This window comes from Mustela erminea, chromosome 5 (genome assembly GCF_009829155.1).
Source record: "Mustela erminea isolate mMusErm1 chromosome 5, mMusErm1.Pri, whole genome shotgun sequence".
NCBI lineage: Eukaryota > Metazoa > Chordata > Mammalia > Carnivora > Mustelidae > Mustela > Mustela erminea.
Window position 1 is genome coordinate 52,458,445 of NC_045618.1, and position 22,227 is coordinate 52,480,671.

At 38.4% G+C, this 22,227-nt stretch overlaps 1 protein-coding gene across 1 annotated transcript; it reads left to right on the forward strand.

The window, feature by feature from the left end:
- The first annotated feature begins 876 nt into the window (after positions 1-876).
- On the forward strand, positions 877-1,800 carry LOC116589938 (olfactory receptor 4N2). Its single transcript, XM_032341674.1, has one exon. The coding sequence runs from the start codon at positions 877-879 to the stop codon at positions 1,798-1,800; it is 924 nt and encodes a 307-aa protein (XP_032197565.1).
- Positions 1,801-22,227: the final 20,427 nt, after the last annotated feature.

Genomic DNA, 22,227 nt, shown 5'->3' on the forward strand with positions numbered 1-22,227 from the left:
AGGTATGGAGTGACTACATATGTGGTATTTACCAGGGATATAGCTAGGAAATTGCCTCTAATTTTTGTGGAAAGTGGAGTTATCACTGGGATCCTGATGACAAGTATGGAGTCAGGGTAAAAGAAAGACACCAGACCAGAGGAGCATAATAGTAGAATTAATAAAAGAATACAGAGGGCAAGGCAGAGTAAGCACACAGGAACTAGGAATTCCACAGGAACTGAAAAAAAGGAAATACTCAGGAAAAAAATTGGATTTGGTGAATGAAAAAAGTATAATTTCAAGAAAATAGCTACATTGCTCAAGCACAGTACAGTCACAAAAATGTAAAGATTGTAATAATTGGAGTTATGTTTTATCTCAGTTAGGAAACTTCTCAGATGATTCAGGAAGGTAGGAATCCCAACATGTAGGACATCAGATTCTTAAAGTGGAGAGCAGGTTTATAGAAGTGCATGGTTGGATGGGACTAAGAATTGTGGTATGAAAACAATATGTTTTGTTTGTTTTGCTTGATTTAAGTCTGGTGTTAACAAAAAGTTTGGGGTTTACCCAGGATGGTGAGGGTTGAGATATGTTGATTTAGCTGATGTGAGAAATATGTCAATTTTTTTTTTAATAGCGGGAGGGAGAGGAAGGGAAAGGGAGGGGCATAGGGAGAATCTTAAGCAGGCTCCATGGTCAGCATGGAGATGGACTCAGGGCTCAAACTTACAACCCTGAGATCATGACCTGAGCTGATATCAAGAGTCAGATACTTAACCGACTGAGCTTCAGATATGTAAAATATTCTTAGTTGGAGAAGAATGAGGTTCTAGAGGGAAGAAACAGTAATAACAATCAACTCTGCTTCTTGATATACTGCAGGCAGAGGAGATGGAAAATGACAACAGCACAGTGGTGAAAGAATTCATCCTTCTTGGTCTGACACAGTCTCGAGATATTCAGCTCCTGGTCTTTGTGTTAATTTTAATTTTCTATCTCATCATCCTTCCTGGAAATTTCCTCATCATCCTCACCATCAGATCAGACCCTGGGCTCACAGCTCCCCTCTACTTCTTTCTGGGTAACTTGGCCTTCCTGGATGCATCCTATTCCTTCATTGTAGCTCCCAGGATGCTGGTGGACTTTGTTTCTGAGAAAAAGGTAATCTCCTACAGGGGTTGCATCACTCAGCTCTTTTTCTTGCACTTCCTTGGAGGAGGGGAAGGATTACTCCTTGTTGTGATGGCCTTTGACCGCTACATTGCCATCTGTCGGCCTTTACACTATTCAACTGTCATGAACCCTAGAGCCTGCTATGCCTTGCTGTTGGCTCTGTGGCTTGGAGGCTTCATCCACTCCATTATCCAGGTGGCCCTCATCCTCCGCTTGCCCTTCTGTGGCCCAAACCAACTGGATAACTTCTTCTGTGATGTGCCACAAGTCATCAAGCTGGCCTGCACAGACACTTTTGTGGTGGAACTTCTGATGGTCTTCAACAGTGGTCTGATGACCCTCCTGTGCTTCCTGGGCCTTCTGGCCTCCTATGCAGTCATCCTTTGCCGTGTACATGGGTCTTCCTCTGAGGGGAAGAGCAAGGCCGTTTCCACGTGCACCACCCATATTATTGTTATATTTCTCATGTTTGGGCCTGGCATCTTCATCTACACTCGCCCCTTCAGAGCCTTCCCAGCTGACAAGGTGGTTTCTCTTTTTCACACAGTGATCTTTCCTTTGTTGAATCCTGTGATTTATACCCTTCGCAACCAGGAAGTAAAAGCTTCTATGAGGAGGCTGTTTAATCAGCACATAGCCTAATGAAAGGGGAAAAAAATGAATAAAAAAATCAAGACCAGAGAATTTTATCTGAAATTAATTTATCCATTTCTAAATACTGCATTTATTGAGCATTTTCATGAGATCTATTTTAGTCACTGGGAGAAAGAGGTATTAACAGGACAGGTAAAGTTACTGCTGTCCTAAAGGTACAATCTAGTGGGAATAGACAGCCATTAAAGATAGAAAATGAATAGAATGGTTTCAGGAAGAGATATAAAATCTAAAGGAAAGTAAAAGTACAGACAGATATATAGATAGGTAAGAGCTAGAGAGTGTGGGGTGAGGGTAATAAGTTTACTTTCCATCTTTAACAGATAAACTAAACAGTCAACCATGCAACCATCTGGAGGCAGAGCATTCTAGACAGAGGGAACAGGCAGTGCAAAAACCTGAAGATAGTAATTAACTTGGTATACTTGAAGAATAAAACAAAGTTCAAAGTGACTGAGGCATAATAAGTGAATATGAAAAAGAATAGAGTTGAATATACCAGGTAGTCCAAAACATATATGAGTCTATGAAGTGAATATAAAGAGTTTGATTTTTTTATAATTATAATAAGAAACCATCCTAAGGCTTTATGCAGCAGAATGATTTCTCACATGCTGTTTTATAAATGTCTTAGGGCTGTAAACTCAAGATTTTGTACAGATATCAAGAGTTAAAAATTATCATTAAGAGGGAAATATTAAATATTATATTTTGAAAGAAATTAAGCTGCCATTTTCCCCATAACTAAATGAAGGCCAAAAAAACTCTAGTTATTTTCCTTAAAAAATATTTTTTGAGTATAACTGGAACATATTAAATTAGTTTTAGGTGTACAAAACAGTGATTTTAACATCTCTATATGTTATACTATGCTCAAAAGAAGTGTAGCTATTCTCTTTCATCACCCAACACTATTACAGTACCATTGACTATGTCCCTATGTTGTATTTTTTATTCCCTTGACTTACTCTTCCATATCTCCCATATCTCCCATTCCCTCACTTATTTTCCCCATCCTTCCACTGGCCTCCTATCCTCCCTCTGGCAACCATAGGTTTGTTTTGTGTATTTATAGGTCTGATTCTGTTTTTGTACCTTTGTTTATTATTCATTTGCTTTATTTTAGTTTCCATATAGAAATGAAATCATATGGCATTTGTCTTCCTCTGACTTTTTTTTACTTAAGTATTTATTTAAATTCCAGTTAGTTAACATACAGTGTAATGTCATAGTTTCAGATGTACAATATAGTGATTCAATACTTCCATAAAGGCCCATGCTCACCACAACAAGCGCTCTCCTTAATCCTCATCATCTATTTAACTCATCCTTCTACCCACCTCCCTTTTGTAATCAGCAGTTTTTCTCTATAGTCTGTTTCTTGGTTTGTTTTTGGTTTCTTGGTTCTCTCTCTCTTTTATTTCCCTTTCCTTGTTTTATTAGATTCCACATATGAGTGAAATAACATGGTATTTGGTTTCTCTGACTTATTTACCCAAAGAATACAAAAGTACTAATTCAAAGGGTTACATGCACCCAATGTTTATAGCAAAATTATTGTCAATAGCCAAATTATGGAAAAAGTCCAAGTGTCCATCAACTGATGTATAGATACGGAAAATGTGGTATAGATATATACAATGGAGTATTACTCAGCCACAAAAAAGAATGTAATCTTTCCTTTTGCAATGACATGGATAGACCTTGAATGTATTATGCTAAGCAAAATAAATCTGTTTCACTTAGCATAATACACTCTAGGTCCATCCATGTTTCACAATGACAAGGTCTTATCCTTTATGGCTATGTAATATACCATTGTATATAACTATACTACATCTTCATACATTCATCTATTGATGGGAACTTGGGTGGGTTCCATATCTTAGCTATTGTAAATAATGCTACAATAAACATACCGGTGTACATATTTTTCAGACTGGAGTTTCATTTTCTTTGGTTAAATACCCAGTAGTAGAATTACTGGATCATATGGTAATTCTATTTTTAAATTTTTAAGGGACCTACACAGTGTTTTCCAACAGTGCATAAGGGTTCCTTTTTCTCCACATCTTCACTTAAACTTATTTCCTTTCTTTTTCATTCTAGCCATTTTGACATGTATGAGGTGATTGTGGTTTTGATTTTCACTTCTTTGGTGATAGGTGATGTTGAGCATCTCTTCATGTTCTGTTGGCCATCTGTCTTCTTTGGGAAAATGTCTATTTAAGCCCTCGGCACATTTTTTTAATTGGATTACTGGGGGACTTTTTTGGTATTGGGTTGAATAAGTTCTTTTATATCTTGGACTCTAATTCTTTATCAGATATATCATTTGCAAATATCTTCTCCAATTTAGTAGGTTGCTTTTTTTGTTGATGGTTTCCTTCACTGTGCAGAAGCTTTTTATTTTGATGCAGTCCCAATAGTTGATGTGTGCTTTTGTTTCCTTTGCTTAGGGAGATGTACCTAGAAAAATGTAGAAAGAGATTACTGTCCTATGTTATTTTCTAGGAGTTTTATGGTTTCATCTCACATTTAGGTCTCTTTTTAATACATTTTGAACTTATTTTTGCTTATGGTATAAGAAAGTGATCCAGTTTCATTCTTTTGTATGTAGCTGTTCAATTTTCCCATCACTATTTTTGAAGAGACTATCTTTTCTTCATTGTATATTCTTGCCTCCTTTGTCATAGAGTAATTGACCATGTAAGCATGGCTTTATTTCTGGGTTCTCTATCCTGTCCTATTAATCTGTGTGCCCCTTTTGTGGCACTACCATTCTGTTGATGACCACTTTGTAGTATATTTTCTTTATTCTTCACTTTCAATACTGCTTTGGTTATTTAGGCTTTTAGGTGCTTTTATACAAATTTTAGTATTACTTGTTCTCATTCTTTAAAAAGTGATGGTATTTTGATAGGAATTGCATGGAATCTATAGATTGTATTGGATACTATGGACATTATAACAACATTAATTCTTCCAATCCATGAGCATGATATATCTTTCATTTGTTTATCTTCAGACTCTTCATCAGCATTTTATAGTTTTCAAAGTACAGTTCTTTTGCCTCCTTAAGTTTGTCACTAGGGATTTATTCCTTTTGGTGTAACTCTAAATAGAATTATTTTCATAATTTCTCTTTCTGCTATGCCATTATTAGTGTAAGAAACACAAGCAATTTCTGTGTATTAATCTTATATACCACAACTTACAGTTCCAGTAATTTTTTGGTGGAGTCTTTAGGGTTCTTTTTTTTTTTTAATGTATAGTATCATGTCACGTGCAAATAGTGGCAGTTTAACTTCTTCTTACCAGTATGAATGACTTCCCCCCCCCCCCGTCTTATTGCTGTGGCTAGGACTTCCAGTACTATGTTAAACTAAAGTGGTGATAATGGATATCTCTTTTCTTCATCTGAGACCTCTATAACATGAATGTTTGTTTCCTTGGTGTTGTTCAAAAGATCCCTCAACCTATACTCATTTTATTTTTAAAAATTCTTTTCCACTGTTCACCCTGGGTGCTTTCTATTACCTTATCTTCCAGATCACTGATCTGTACTTCTGCATCCACTAATGTTATGCTCATTCTCTCTAGTGTTTTTATTTCAGTTACTGTGTTCAACTCTGATTGGTTCCTTTCTATAGTTTCTTTTTGTTGAACATCTCACTGATTTCTTCCACTCCAGCCTAGTGAGCATCTTTAAGATTATACTTTAAACTCTCATAGGCATATTGTTTACCTGTTTGTAACTTAGTTATTTTTTAGTTTTTTATCTCTAATTTTTTTCTTTTAGAGCTCACTTCTCTGTCTCCCCATTTTGCTTGACTGTCTATGTTTGTTTCTATGGATTAGGTAGAACTACCAGATTTTTCAGTCTTGAAGGATGGTCTTATGTATGGTTGTACCCTATGCAGATTGTGTATCTATGGTGATTTTCACTGAATGGCAGGAGCTGTGGCTGGTGTGGACTGGGGGCTGTGGGGCACACTGTACTGGGTCTGCCCTGATGGGATGTCCAGAGTTGAAGTGGGCTTGGGCTGGAGTGGCCCTGAGACTCTCCGTAGAGTGGGTGCCATGGAAGGACAGCAGAAGCTGAAGGTGGTGAAAACTGAGGGGTGTCAGGGCTTTCTATGTACTATAAGCCCTGGGAAGACAAAGCTGAAGTAGGTGCAGGTCAGTATTAACAGTAGCTGGGCTCTCCACACAGCAGGTGCTTTGGCAGGAAAGTTAAAACTGAAGTGGGTATAGGCTGGGTGGTTGGGGTTTGGGTGCTGTGATTATAAACACAAAGGACACCCTGGTAGGACAGCTTAAGCTGAGGTGGGTGCAAGCCAGGGAGTCCTAGGGCTCTATGTGCAGAGGGCACCCTGATAGGATAGCTGGAATTGAAGTGAGTGTGAGCTATGGTGTCCTGGAGTGCTCTGTGCTCTCTAGCAGAGCAGCCAGAGCTAAGGCAGTGTGCAGGCTCAGAGGTCCTGGGGCTCTCCATGTAGATGACAATATGGCAGGACAGTTGAAGTGGGTATAAGTCTGGAGGCCCCAGAGCTCTCCATACAGAGGGTTCCCTGGCAGAATTACTAAGCTGAAGTAGACATGAGCTGCTATGGTCCCTGGGCTCTCCACACAGAAGGTGCCCTGCCAGGACAGCTGAAAATGAAGTGGGTGCAAGTGGGGTGTCCTGGTGCTCTATGCACATAGGGAACCTTGACAGGATAGCTGAAGCTGAAGGGAGTGTAATCTAAAATATTCCAGGACTCTCTACACAAAAGTGCCCCAGTGGGATGGCTGGAGCCAAGGTCGGGTACAGGCTGGGGATCCTGCAGCACTCTGCACTGGCAGGGCAGCTACACCTGGAATGGGTGTGGGCCAGTGTGTTCCCTGGGTTTCTCAAAGTGTATCCTGAAAGGACAGTTGAAGATGAAGTCTGTGTGAGCCAGGGTGCTCAGTGCAGGTGGTGCCCTGGTGGGGTGGCTGGAACTGAGGTAGGCACAAGGTGAGGATCCTGGGGTACTCTTCACAGGGAACTTTGGTAGAGCCACTGGAGCCAAAGTGGGCATCATCAGTTGGGAGGTCCTGGAGCATTCTGCACCAGGGATGCCCTAGCAAGCTGTCTGAAGCCAACATGGTGTGGGGATGGAGTGTCCTAGGGTGCTTTGCCCTGTGTCAACTTTGCCCCTGTGTCACCTTGGCGCAAGGCCTGGAGCTGTAGTGAGTGTTGATCAGGGGTGTCAGTGTGTACTAACCAGTGTGGGACAGTTGGGGCTGGTATGGGCTAGGGGACCCAGTGCTTGCTAAGTGCTTAGGGTACTTAGACCCAGCTCCAGAGAGTTCCAGAAGCCTTCTCTCCCCACCCTGCTCTTTGGTGGAGTTCTAGGGCCAGGTTTTTAATATGCCAGTTGTTTAAACTGAGCTTCTATTCTGTGTCCCTAAATGTCCACGGCTGGCGTGGGCTAGAAGGCCTGGGGCTGCTAAAGGGGGAGGGTAAACCATGGCACTCACCAGATCTCCAATCCTGAGAGATAGCCATCAGTGCCTCTGGCCATTTGGCAGAATTCCAGGGTTGGATCTTTTATATACTAGTTGTTCTTTCAAATCACCCGTTTTTTTTCTGTGCTCCAAGGCAGAAGAATCTGTTCAGAGTCCCTCAGTATGATCCCTCCCACTGTAGTTCACAGTTTCGGGGATGTGTATTCCCTTCATTACCCTATCTGTCTATCTCTTCTGCCATTTTCTTTTGCTGCCCTCTCTTTTGTGCAAAAGCTGTTCAGTCAGTCCCCAGTTCTTTGGGAGAAACTGTTTTGTAGTTAAATGTAAATTTGGTGTGTTTATGGAGGTGAGTTCAATATCTTCCTCTATGGCTGTCTTGGACCAGAATCCCCCAAAGCTGGTAATTTTCACATGAAAAGGTCATGAAAACAATGTTTTAATGACTACTAGCTGTTTGTTGATCTCATCCCCAGTTGATTTCACACTGAGTATAATAATTCTTTGGTGGGCCAGTCATGACTCTATTGCAGATAGCAGAAACTATCCTTGTTATTTTAAACACTCTGGGACAGCCAATGAAAAGATTACCTCAGACACCTTAGTGGGATAAAGGAGAGGACCTTGAGACCAGACGCTCTAGTGTCCAAAGGCTATGAACTAAGCTTTGTCTCTACTTTTATTGTGTTTTACCAATGCACCAAGCACAAGCACAAAACTAGAAGTAGTATATAGCTTTAATGATCAGGACAGTAATATATGGGAGCAACTTCGTGATAGGGGCAAGCAGAGCTCGTGAAGTGAAGTATGTGACCATCAGAGGTGCCTGTTTTTCTTCAAAATGTAAACATTTACTCCCTAGATAAGAACCTTGAATCTGGCTGGTTTTAGCCAAGAAAATTCAAAGGAGGCCCAGAATTCTGGGTTTTCCTCCTTTGCTTTGCAATTAGTCTCATCCAGGGAGTCATATGCAAATCAGATTTTATCTATCCAGGCACTGTGAATCCCCACATTTCCCCCATTTTCTCTTATTAATCCAGCCAAGTTCTTGTTGCATCTGTCCCAGGTATAGCTCTTGGGTTTCTCCAGCTCTGGAAAATGCCTTTATTCCCATTTTGCAGACTATGAAAAGAAACAACAAACAAACAAATGAGCAAAAGAATAGACAGGCTGATGAGTCCCCATTTAGTGGGAGAAAACCAACTTTTTGGGTTTAACCATTGTAAATGATCCAAAAGGATATTACAGGTATTTTGGTCATATTCATGTTTTTTTTTTTTAATTCCAGTATAATCAACATAGTTAACAGAAGGTAACAATTCCATTAACTTCAGGTATACAATATAATGATACAATTCTATACATGACTTAGTGCTCATAGTGATAAGTGTACTCATAATCACCTTCACCTATTTTACCCATCCCACCACGCACCTCCCATTTGGTAATCATCAGTTTGTTCCTTTTAGTTAAGAGTCTGTTTTTTAGTTTGTCTCTTTTTGTTCACTTATTTTGTTTTTAAAATTCCAAATATGATTGAACTTATATAGTATTTGTCTTTCTCTGACTTAATTCACTTAGCATTACACTCTGTAGTTCCATCCATGTTGTTGCAAGTGGCAAGATTTCATTCATTTTTATGGCTAATGTTCCTGTGTGTGTGTGTGTGTGTGTGTGTGTGTGTGCATGCACATGTGAGCATGCATGTCATGCGTGTGTGTATGACTTCTTTATCCATTCACTTACTGATGGATATAGGATCTTTCCTAATGTGACTATTGGAAATAATGCTGCTATAAATTAGTGGTTTTGTATTCTTTGGGTAAATCAGTAGTGTGATTACTGGATCATATGATAGTTCTATTTTTTTTTTAATCTTTTGAGGAAACTCTATACTGTTATCCACAGTGACTATACAACTTTACATTCCCACCAATAGTTCATGAAGGTTTCCTTTTCTACAGATCCTTACCAACTCTTCTTGTTTCTTAAATTTTTTTTTTAATTTTTAGCTGTTCTGCCAGGTGTGAGGTAAAATATCATTGTGATTTTAATTTGCATTTCCCTGATGATAAGTGGTGTTGAACATTTTTTCATGTATCTGTTGGCCTGCTGTATATCCTATTTAGAGAACTGTCTGTTCATGTCATCTGCCCACTTCTAATTGGATTATTTGTTTTACTGGAGTTGAGTTGTAGAAGTTTTTTATGTATTTTTGTTATTAACTCTTAATACAATATGTTCTTTGCAAATATATTCTCCCAATCAGTAGGTTGTCTTTTAGGTCTTTTAATTGTTTTCTGTGTAGAAACTTTTTATTTTGATGTAGTCCCAATAACTTATTTTTGCTTTTGTTTCCCTTGCCTCAGGAGACACCTCTAGAAAATGTTCTATGGTAAATGTCAGGGAAATTATGGCCTGTGCTCTCTTCAAGGATTTTTATGGTTTTAGGTCTCACATTTAGGTCTTTAATCCATCTTAAGTATTTTTGTGTATGGTGTAAGAAATTGGTCTAGTTTCATTCTTTTGCTGTCTAGATTTCCCAGCACCATTTGTAAAGAGACTGCCTTGTCCCCAATGTGTCTTTTTGTCTCCTTTGTTGAAGGTTAATTGATCATATAATCATGAGTTACTCCTGGGCTTTCTGTTCTATTGATCTATGTTCACTTTTGTGCCAATATTATATTATTTTGATTACTACAGCTTTGTAGTATGTCCTGAAGTCTGGGGTTGTGATACCTCCAGTCTCATTCTTTTTCAAGATGGTCATATTCATATTTATTAATAGTGGTAAGGGAGGCTAGAATCTGTTCTTTGAGATTGTGAATATCTAGGATTAAATTATCATGAAGATAACCTTGAAGGTGTTTCTTAATTTTTTTCCAGTCATGTAGTGAATTGTTCCAGAATAGAAGGGTTACACAAATGGCTGAGGATTGAGGGCCCTCCATGTTTCCCAGGAAGCCATCTCTGAAGAGGGAGTCCATGTGGTGCTCCTCTCACAGTGGGGGAGAGAAGGGTGGCTTCTGTTAGTGGTTTGCCACATCCAACATGGATTGTCATGTTGGATGCTTCCAAAAGAAATAAAAGTTAATGGGGCTTTTATTGGTATTTTTGGACATGAAATGTAACCATACTTGAGGAGTAACCATCAAGCAAAGACGGTCAGACAAGGCAACACAAATTGGAAGGACAGAGGCATATAACTCCATGTTATTAGGTGTCGGGGCCCAGAAGGGGCCCTTGAGCTGGGGTTGGGTAAAAGGAAAAGAAGACCCTCCTAACCAATTAGAGTTATTATTGAACACAGGAAAGGGTTTGTCAGCCCATGTTAGGGGCTTCCAGAGGGGAGGGTTAAGCATGTACATCCAGTAGTTAGTAGCCATAACTTCTGGAATAAGGCAGTAAAATATACCGACCATGACAGATACTGTACTTATTATTGAAATCATGGGCAGGAACATTTTGGGGTGTGTGGGCTTGTCCTGTTACATGTAGGATTTCTTCAGCCTTTTGAGGCATTTTCTTCAGATTTCCCCATTATCTCAGTTGTGTGTTGTGTCTTCAGCATTGAGTGATTCTGGTGTTGAGGCTTACCCAGCTTTAGCTGATTCATCTGTGGGACTGGGTTTGGGCTGTGCCAAGCCATGATATAGCTTGATATTCCAAGCCAGAAGCCAAATTGGTCCTTCCTGTGAGGAGACACAAGCAAGGCCTCTTCCATAAAGGATGAATTTATGGGGTCCTTGCCACAGATTTAAGGTATTTCCATAAAACTAAGGGGCATCACCCTAGGCATTCTTGTGTGAAATGATTTAAGGCAGGGCCAAGTTAAAAATAGGTCAAATTAATTAAAAGGTTTAGAGTTGAGTGCCTTGTATAATCGTGAGGAGGGGTCTGGATTACTTAGGCCTATATCCCCCCTTTGTTTATTTAACATGTTTTTGAGGGTAGAATGTGTACGTTTAATAATGGCTTGTCCTTGTGGGTTATAAGGGATGCCAGTACAATGTGTGATTCCCCAGTGTAAAATTTTTTAAAGCTCTTTGGTCAAATTTGAGTCTATGCATGCCTTTCTCAAATATGACATATCAGTTAAAGCCTTGGCAAAATAACCAATTTTTTAATACCTTTTTTTTTAAAGATTTCATTTTTATTTATTTGACAGAGAGACAGTGAGAGAGGGAACACAAGCAGCGGGAGTGAGAGAGGGGGAAGCAGGCTTCCTGCCGAGCAGGGAGCCCGATGTGGGGCTCCGTCCTAGGACTGTGGGATTGTTACCAGAGTGGAAGGCAGATATTTAATGACTGAGCCACCCAGGCACCCCAATAATGAATGTTTTTAATGATATCCTGTTACAAGGAGAACAGATTGTTACTGAATTTATGTAAATGACAAGGATTGCCATGGGAAAAATACTGAGAGACCTTTTGAATTTTGAAGGGTTTAGGTAGAGAAAAGTTAGATGCTTTAATTTGTTTTATTGTTATTTTTGTATCTCGTTGGTGTCTTAAGAGAAAATTTCCTTAGTTTGGAAGAGCAAATAGAGAATCAACAATGTTTTAATTGAGAGTCATCAACTATAATAATTTTTGTCAATTTATTTAGGCCCATGTTATTATTTTTATTTAGTTTGAATGTAGCTTCAGTTAGTTTTGGCAATTTTTACCCATTTTACTTTTAATCTTAAAGATACTGAATATCTGTATTTATCCTAAATGGGTGTTTGCCTCCTGGTTTGGTCACGGTTGCAGGGTCCTGGGATTGAGCCCCACAAGGGGCTCCCTGCTTGGCGGGGGCCCTGCTTCTCCCTCTCCCACTGCCTCTGCTTGTGTTCTGTCTCTTGCTGTCTGTCAAATAAATAAATGGAATCTATATGAATTTTTTTAAAGATGGAGTAGTAAGTATAAATGACAAAAGAGTTAAAAATGGACATGGTTGAACATCTGATGAGAGATCTCATTATAACTGGCAAGGAAATTTGGTTATTTTTGTGACATATAATATTTTAATAATAAAAATATTAAGTGATGGTCTTATATCAGAACATACTAAAACTTTAGAAACTGTACATTATTTTTAGAATAGTAATAGCATTTATCCAAATGTAACTTAAGGCTTATTATTTATTTAACAGTGTTTCTGGAGTAACTTAACATACCGAATAAAAGGCCTAATGAGTTAAAGTAGCTTTATTTACAATTTAAGTTTTGGGAAGATTGTTAAAACTTCAGAAAATTTTAAAGTATTTGCCTAAATAGGATTAGGGATGGCCAAAGATCTGATAAAGGCAAAACATAAAAACTGGTTTTCCTGAGCAGGCAAAGAGAAAATAGCTGTTTACATATTTTTATCAAGAACAGAACAATTTTAAGAAACTTTTGTCTTTTGAACAGAAAGAAAAGCAGAATTTTAAAATCCTTTTATTTTAATCTTAGTCTGTCCTAACCACATGTAAATTACTTTCTAAAGATTTCCCTCCATAAAACTTTCTAGCCCTTTTTTTTTTTTTTGCATTTAGATTTTGTGCCAAACCACATTTTTTTTTGCAAACAACCAGTTTTATATAGAACAAAATTACCCTCTTTTATTTTCAACAAAAATGCATTCCCATTCCTTACATCTTTCTTATATTTCTTTAATTTTCTATGTAAAGAGTTGCTTGCTTTATTTTCATTAGTCTTACTTATACTTAGCAGAATTTTGCACTTTTAGAAACCTTAGTCTCCAGTGAAAACTAAGTAGTAACCAACTGTGAATAGGTTATACCAGAATTTTTTAAGTGGCAAATTTATGAATTAGTTAAGCATAAAGTATGTTTATTAATAGATTTAAATATCCTTAATTTTTTTGTAATAAAGAGTTAAAAGCATAAACTTATGTCCAATAATCAATGCATTAGCACCTTATTTGGAAAAGACCTAGATGTCCAATGAATTGAATCCCAAATTATTATCCAAGCAGAACTTAGAAGTTTAAGGTTACCAAAGATTATGAAAGCTATCTTAGTGATTACCAATGAAAACCTTGAGACAGAAAATTAACCATCATATTAAGTCATCTTTTAGCTAACAAACTGCAACAGAGATAATCTAAGCATATTTGACTTTCAGTAAATCTTGGTAGAATAACAGTTTCACATTTAATGCTGATAACTTTAAAGACATGTCTGCTTTAATTAAACCAACAAACTTAAATTAGCTTAAATATCAAATTGTATTTCATCTGGATTCCTTTTTATAAGTCAATCAATTTGTTCCCCATTGTCAATTTTTATCTGAGACACTGGTAGGGAAATCTGGAGTGAGCAGTGTTATGGAGGCCACAACAAGGTTGTGCAGAAACAGGAGGAGGGGGAGGCAGAATAAGCAGAGTGCTGCCAGGAGGCAGAGAAAGAGGGTTCTGATTTTAAAGCCAGTCAGTTTGGACAGATGAACAGACATAGATACTTGCTAGTTTTTCCACTGAAGTGGAGGTAGGCAGTCCATGTCAGGCTGGAAAAGACACAGAACTTCCCCAAAATAAAGGGAGTTTCTTAGCTGCTTGGGAATATTCTGTAAAATCCCCATTATGAGGTAGACTCATCAGAGATATTTGGTTCCAAGGATAGCCATCAACCCAGAAAATGAGGGAGAAGCCTCCACATATAGTGGGAGGAACAGTGAGGGAGAAAGAGAAAGAGTTCCCTGTTGAATATTAGCAAAGGTGTCCTTAGCACATAAAATGTGGTGCCTAGTGACTATCTCTAAAGCAGAATACATATCTTTTTTTTTTTTTGGAAAGATAAGGTGTAGAGAAGACTAAGAAAAGTAGTGAGAAAAAAGCATCCCATTAAAACAGAAATATAGGTTGTGATGTCTCAATTTAGAGAAAAGTTGGTTTTGTTGAGCAATCATTACTGGGAAAGTAGAGAGGTTCCCTGTAAGTATTGCTTCCTGGATGTGGCCCCTGAGTAAGAATTAAGAGGGAGGCAAAAGGTGCAGAGAGCTCTCCCGTTTCTTTAGAAACTCTTGGCATATCTTCAGTATGTAACTGAGTTAAAGTGGACCTCATTAGCTCCCACACCATAAGGGAGGTGAGAGGTACTCTCTTTCCCTGTTCATGACTCCATTTTGGACTTTTTCCAACTCTTTCCCATACCTTTAAAGTTCCTTGATCAGGGAACTATGAGTTATGTTCAATAACAACTTCTAACAAACCCTGAAGTTGGTTCTCCATTACAGAGGTCATGCTCTCCTTAAGGAGCTGTTTAAGAACTTTCATGTATTGCTTTTGTTCATCAGACAAATGCTGACCCATGATAAAGAAATCCCAGACCTGAAATTTCTTTCCAACTTGGAAGGCCCCAGAGGGCTTCCAATGACTTACTGTGCAGTCCTTTCATTTTCATTTTTGAGGACTCTGCCACTGATCCATCACAAATCCTCACATGTTCTCACATGGAGCACCACTTGTTAGCTTTTGCCAGCAAACCCTGGGACAGTGAATGAAAAGAGTACTCCAGACACCTTAGGAGAAGAAAGGAGGGGGCCTTGGGACTAGATTCTCTAGTGTCCAAAGGCCCTGAGCTAAGCCTTGTCTTTGTTTTTATTGTGAGTTTTATCGATATACCAAGCACAAGCCCCAAATAAGAAGGAATGTGTAGCTTTAATGATCAGAACAATAATATATGGGGCAACTACATGACAGGGGCAAACAGTGCTTGTGCAGTGAACTATATGACCATTAGAGGTGCCTGTTTTCTTCAAAATGTGAACATTTATTCCCTAGATGAGAAACTTGAGCCACAGTAAGAACCTGGCCACTTTCAGCCAAGAACTTTCAAAGGAGGCCCAGGGTTCTCAGCGCTCCTCTTTTGCTTTTCCAGGGAGGCACATACAAGTCAGATTTTATCTATTCAGGCACTGTGAATCTCCACTCAATATGATTTAATATAAAGAATTATGTGTTTACAAACTAGCTGAAACACCTAGAAAAACAAAACAAAACAAACAAACAAACAAACAAACAAAAAACAACTATAGGTTGGGCATACAGAGATGTCTCCCCGAATAACTCAGGAGACTGAGGCTGTCAAGGGAGCAAATCTTGGTACAATCTTTCCCCTCTGTTGTCTGAAAATACCACCATGTTTACCATTGGACTAGGGTCAAGAGAATGATTCAGGGCACTGTGTACCTATCAGATCTCTTCTACTAAAACAGAATTTTCTTCTGCTACTGCCTCTCTGCCCCATGAAACTTAGCCAAATTTAAGTCACTTGTGAGTACACCGAATGGGCAGCACCTCCCCTGCCAAAAAAAAAATTTGTAACCAAAAATGCAAAGAAGTCTAGGATTTCTTACATTTTATTTTTAAAAAATAGTAAGTTAAGGGGTGCCTTGGTGGCACAGTGGGTTGGGGCCTCTGCCTTCGGCTCGGGTCGTGATCCCAGGGTCCTGGGATCAAGCCCCACATCGGGCTCTCTGCTCAGCGGGAAGCCTGCTTCTTCATCTCTCTCTGACTGCTTCTCTGCCTGCTTGTGATCTCTGTCTGTCAAATAAATAAATAAATAAAATCTTTAAAAAAATAGTAAGTTAAGATGTTTATGAATATAAATCATGTGCATGGTTAAAACATTCAGGCTATAAAATTGTTCTCATTCCTCAAATATCTTCTCCATCTTCACTCTCAGCTTATCATGTTGCTTTCTATTTCACTAGAAAAGAAGAGAATTCCTCAAGTTCCTACCACTAAAACTACCCATATACTTGCATCTGGGACCATGTTCCCTTTCATCTCTCCTGAAACTGGGTCACCTGATGCTGCTATTACAAAAAATGACTTCTCCATCTGCATCAGAATCCATCCACTCTTTGTTACTAAAGGCAATTACTCTGGTAATTCTTTTTTTTCTTTCTTCACTGTAACTTTTTCTTCCCAATTGTTTCCCCCCCCCACTTGGTGTAAAACCATTTTTTCATATTAAATAAAACTTCATTGCCTTTTCCCCTCTACATGTTATCTCATTTCTCCTCCCTTTTACAGCAAAACTCCCCAAATTTGTTTATACTTAAAAATTAGTAAACTTTTTCTGTGTGGCTTACGTTGAATAGGAATACAGAGTTCCCATATATTCTTTGTCCCCGACTACACATACATCACATGCATATGTTCCCCTGCATTAGTGTGTTATATTTGTTACAACTGATGAACCAATATTGATACATTATTTTTAAATAAGGTCCCCAGTTTATATTAGGGTTCACATTTGTATACAGTTGTATGGATATTTATTTTAATACTTGGCATATATCCACCAATATACTTCATGCAGAAAAGTTTTAATGCCCTAAAAATCCCCTGGCTCTGCCTACTCATCCCATTAAATTTGTGATTTAATTACAAATTAAAGTAATGAGATAGTACTACATACCTTCTGGAAGAGCTAAAGTGCAGAGAACCTGACAGTGCTAAATGTGGCTGATGAAGTGGAATAAAAAACACTTATTTATTGCTTGTGGAAACACAGAATTGTACTTTGGATGTCTTTGGCAATTTCTTACAAAGCAAAACATATTCTTACCATATGGCCTGGCAATCACATTCCCAGGTATTTATGTAACTTATTTGACAACATGTCCAAATAAAAACATGCTCATGAATGTTTATAAAAGTTTCATTGATAAAAGCCCAAACTGGAAGAAACCACAATGTCCTTCAATGGGTGAATGGATAAACAGACTGTGGCATGTCCATACAATGGAACATTCTTTGACAATATAAGGAAGTGAGCTATTAAGGCATTTATACATGGATGAATCTTAGATGCCTATTGCTAAGTGGAAGAAGCCAGTCTGAAAAGGCTACATACTAAATGATTTCAAAAGTATGAAATGTTGGGAAAGTCAGAATTATAAAAAGTTAAAAAAAATCAGCATATTGCCAAAGGTGGACAAGGAAGTGGGGAAGTTTGAGTAAGTGAAGCAAAAGAGCTGGAGCTATTTTAGGGGGTGAAATTTTTCTGTGTGACACTGCAGTATTAAATACATGACACTATGTATTTATTAAAACCCACAGAACTTTAGAGTGCAAGCATGAACTTTAACTTACACAAATTAAAAAAAAAAAAAGTTATTCAGGATGTTAAAAGATCCCAGGATGAAATGCACTGTGACACTCTCCCCTCCACCAAATGTAAAAAAATGTATGAAATGACTTATTTAAGTGGATAGGAGAAAGAGGGCTGAGCTGAATAACTTTGGAAATTAGTAGAATCTGTAAGACTAATGGCAAAAGGAACTGCACCTAAGCACTATATTTCAGTTGACAGAGTTGGCTCCCATGGGGTATGGGTTAACAATTTTGACACTTCTATATACATGTCTACTGGAATTAAATAATGAAATGGATGATAGTAGTCAAGCTTCTCAGTGTTAGAGTGGGAGTTTAAAGTGAAAAGGCTAGAATGATCAGTGAGATAATGGATTAAAGCTGGATACATCAGTATAAATTCATACTTAGCTCAAAATTGATACAGACTGTTAGAGACAGAAAGATTTATAAATATGTGTGTATATGAAGTTTGGTGTACAAACATATATTCCCTTGCTCTGTTAATTGAGAGGTCCTAAAGCAATGACACCCCAGTGGTTTCTAACAATGGTTTCTAATACCATTCTATAAGAAAAAGGGCTTGGGCCTCTTAGATTCTAGTAGTGGTCCAGGAAATACACAAAGTGAGTGTTGGAGATCTTAGAGTATCAGAATATAAAATGTTCAAAACAAAGCATACAAATTAAACACACACACACACACACAGACACACACACAGTTGGGGAATATGTCAAAGTGACATAGGAACCAACTGAGGGAGCTCCTAATTGAGACCCTGATCAATTTCAGAAATGAAATAAATGTAGTAGTAATGGATTATAACTTAAAGTATAAAATAAATATCCATGAGTACTCTTGCTACTGTAACAAACTATCACAGACTTAGAGGCTTAAAGCAATATAAAATTATCTTACAATTTTAGAAATCAGAAGTCCTAAAATAAAGTTATCTACAGAGTGGTGCACTGAATGCCAGCCCTGTCAACCAACAAAAATCTCTCAGGGGGCAACACAGGGAGAGTGACCTGCAGTTCAGTTTGCATGCAACTGTGACAGTCTGAAACTGAGTGCAGACAGCTAGTCTGATTGCTGACACTCCCCAATCACAAGACCTCAGAGGCCTCAGATGTCTCAACAGCATAGGGACCAAATCCTGATCTATATGCATCCACAGCCAACAAAGTGGGCCACTGCAGCCAACTGAACTGAAAGCAAACATGGCTCCGCCAAAAAACTAGGATGCAAGGATGCACACAAGAGACACCCCTTCACAGGACAGGCACCACATGACTTCTTCATAAGGCCACTATATTCAAGATCAGGAGACACAGTTGACCTTCCTAGACAGAGAGAGACAAAATAAGGAGACAGGGTTATGTCCCCAATGTAAGAAAAGAACAAAATCAGAACAAAAGAGCTTAGTGAAATGGAGATAAGGAATATGTCTGATAAAGACTTCAAAGTAATGGTAAAAAAGATACTCACTGGACTTGAGAAAAGAGTGGAGAATTTCAATAAGAACTCCAACAAAGAAATCACAAATGTAAAAAAGAGTCAGTCAGAGATGAAGAACTCAGTAACTGAAATAAAAACACACTAGACAGAAACAATAGAGGCAGCAGAAGAAAGGACCAGCAAGCCAGAAGCCAGGGTAATGAAAAAAGAATAATAAAAATGAGAATAAGTTAACAAAACTCAGTGAAATCATCAAGCAATCATACTATCATTCACATTATATGTTTCCAGGAAACATACTGGAAGAAATAATAGCTGAACAGTTCCCTAATCTAGTGGAGGAGATGGACCCCAGATTCAGGAGGCATGGAGAGCTCCCAACAAAATTAACCCAAGAAGGCCCATACCAAGACACATAAATTAAAATGTCAATGAGCAAAGTGATAAAGGTTAAAGTGATTTTAAAGAGAAAATAGAACATTTACATACATTTACAACAACATAGATTCTCTAAGGAAAGAAGTGAGAGCTGATATGGCAGAACTTAAAAATGCTGTCAACGAGATCCAATCTAATCTAGATACTCTAACAGTTAAGGTAAACAAGGCAGAAGAATGAAGTAGTGATCTAGAAGACAAACTGATAGAAAAGCAAGACTAGGAGGAGGCCTGGAACAGCAGCTTAGAATCCATGAAAACAGAATTAGAGAAATAAATGGTGCCATGAAACATTCTAATGTCAGAATTATTGGGATTCCTAAGGGGTGGAGAGAGAGAGGACTAGAAGATATATCTGAGCATCCTAGCTGAGAACAGCCCTAATCTGGGGAATGAAACAAGTATTTGTGTCCTAGAGGCAGAGAGAACCCCTCCCAAGATCAAGGAGAATAAACCAATGCCCTGACATGTAATAATAAAACCTGTGAATCCCAAAACCAAGGAAAACATCTTAAGGGCAGTTAGGGGGAAGAGATTTCTTATGTACAGAGGGAGGAACATCAGAATAATGTCAGACCTGTCCAGAGACCTGGTGAGCCAGAATGGGCTGGCAAGACATATTCAGGGTAATAAGGAGATCAACATGCAGCCAAGGATACTTTATTCAGCAAGGCTGTCATTTAGAATGGATGGAGAGATAAAGAGCTTCCAAGACTGGCAAAAACTGAAAGAATATGTGATCACTAACCTGGACCTGCAAGAAATAATAAGGGGGGTTCTATAAAAGACCCCAAGAGTGATACAGAGCAGAAATTAACAGAGACAATCTACGGAAACAAGGATCCTCACAGGCAACATGATGACAATAAAATCATCTCTTTCAATAATCACTCTCAATGTGAATGGCCTAAATGCTCCCATAAAACAGCACAGGGTTGCAGACTGGATAAAGAGACAGAACCCATCCATATGTTGTCTACAAGATACTCATTTTGAATGTAAAGATTCAGTAAGACTGAAAGTGAAGGGAGGGAGAACTATATTTTGTGCCAACAGAACTAAAAAAAAAAGCTGGATTTCTCATATCACACAAATTAGATTTTAAGCTGAAGACTGTAGTCAGAGATATAGAAGGATACTATATCATTCTTAAAGGGTCTATCCAACAAGAAGATCTAACAATTGTAAATATATATGGTCCCAACATGGGAGCAATCAAGTACATAAGCCAACTGTTAACCAAAATAAATAGATATATTGATAAGAAGAGGTGTATGAAGTGGCAGGGAGGGGGGAGGTTGGGGGAACCAGGTGGTGGGTATTAGAGAGGGCACGGATTGCATGGAGCACTGGGTGTGGTGCAAAAATAATGAATACTGTTATGCTGAAGATAAATAAAAAATAAATTAAAAAAATAAAAGAATACATTAATTGTAGGACACCTTAACACTCCACTCTCAGCAACAGACCATCTAAGCAGAAAAGCAACAAAGAAACAAGAGCTTTGAATGACACACTGGACCAGATAGACCTTATAGATATATACAGACTATCCCAACCTAATACATAAGAATACTCATTCTTCTCAAGTGCACATGAAACTTTCCCCAGAATAGATCACATACTCAGTCACAAATCAGGTCTCAACCGATACCAAAAGACTGAGATTATTCCCCGCATATTCTCAGACTACATTGCTTTGAAACTGGAACTCAATCACAGGAAAAAGTTTGGAAGAAATTCAAATACTTGGAAGGTAAAGATCATCCTGCTCAACAATGTTTGGGTCAACCAGGAAATCAAAGAAGAACTTAAGAATTCATGAAACCAATGAGAATGAAATCACATCACATGGACGGGACTGGAAGAGATTATGCTGAGTGAAATAAGTCAAGCAGAAAGAGCCAATTATCATATGGTTTCACTTATTTGTGGAGCCTAACAAATAGCCTGGAGGACATGGGGAGATAGAGAGGAGAAGGGAGTTGGGGAAAATTGGAATGGGAGGTGAACCATGAGAGACTACGGACTCTGAAAAACAATCTGAGAGTTTTGAAGGGGTGGGGGTAGGAGGTCGGGGTACCAAGGTGGTGGGTATTATAGAGGGCACGGATTGCATAAAGCACTGGGTGTGGTGCAAAAACAATGAATACTGTTATGCTGAAAATTAAAAAAAAATGAAAAAAAATAAAAGAATGCAGAAAAATAAAAAAAGAAACACATCAGTCCAAACCTATGGGATACAGCAAAGGAGGTTCTAAGGGGGAAATACACAGCCATCCAAGCCTCACTCAAGAATTAAAACAATCTTCCTCGCCCACACTGAGAATTTATAACCACTCTGCCATCTTTTTCTTCCACCATTATTTCTGTGTTTTTGTGTTTGTCCTGATAGTATATAAATCTTTCACTTGGGGTTCTTTTTGACAAGGCTCTTCCTTTATTTGCATACATATATATATTTTTTCTCTTGTCATATACTTTTATCAGTCTTGTGTTTGTCTACTTCATAAATCTTACCTTGGGGCCCATTTGGGCTGAACCTTCTCTTTCAACTTCCCTTTCTTTCCTCTCTCTCTCTCTCTCTCTTTTTCTTTTTCTTTTCTTTTGCCTCTTGTATGGGTGGGGAATCCTGATTGCTCAGAAGTGTTCCAGGGTGCACCTTGACTGCACCATGGTTGATACATCCAGGTACATCTGTTCAGTCATCTCTCACCAAAATGACTAGGAGGAAGAATGCCCAACAGAAGAAAAATACAGAGGATGGACCTTCTGCAACAGAATGGCTATCAACATAGACAATATGTCGGAAAGAGAATTCAGGCTAACAATTATCCAGGCAGTAGCTAGGTTGGAGAAAGCCATGGATGACCAAACGGAATTGATTAGGGCTGAGCTGAAAGCGACCAGAGATGATGTTCACAATTTTAGGGCA

What these genes read in the sequence shown, in the direction of transcription:
- LOC116589938 (XM_032341674.1), top strand. Translation starts at nt 877, where the DNA reads ATGGAAAATGACAACAGCACAGTGGTGAAAGAATTCATCCTTCTTGGT.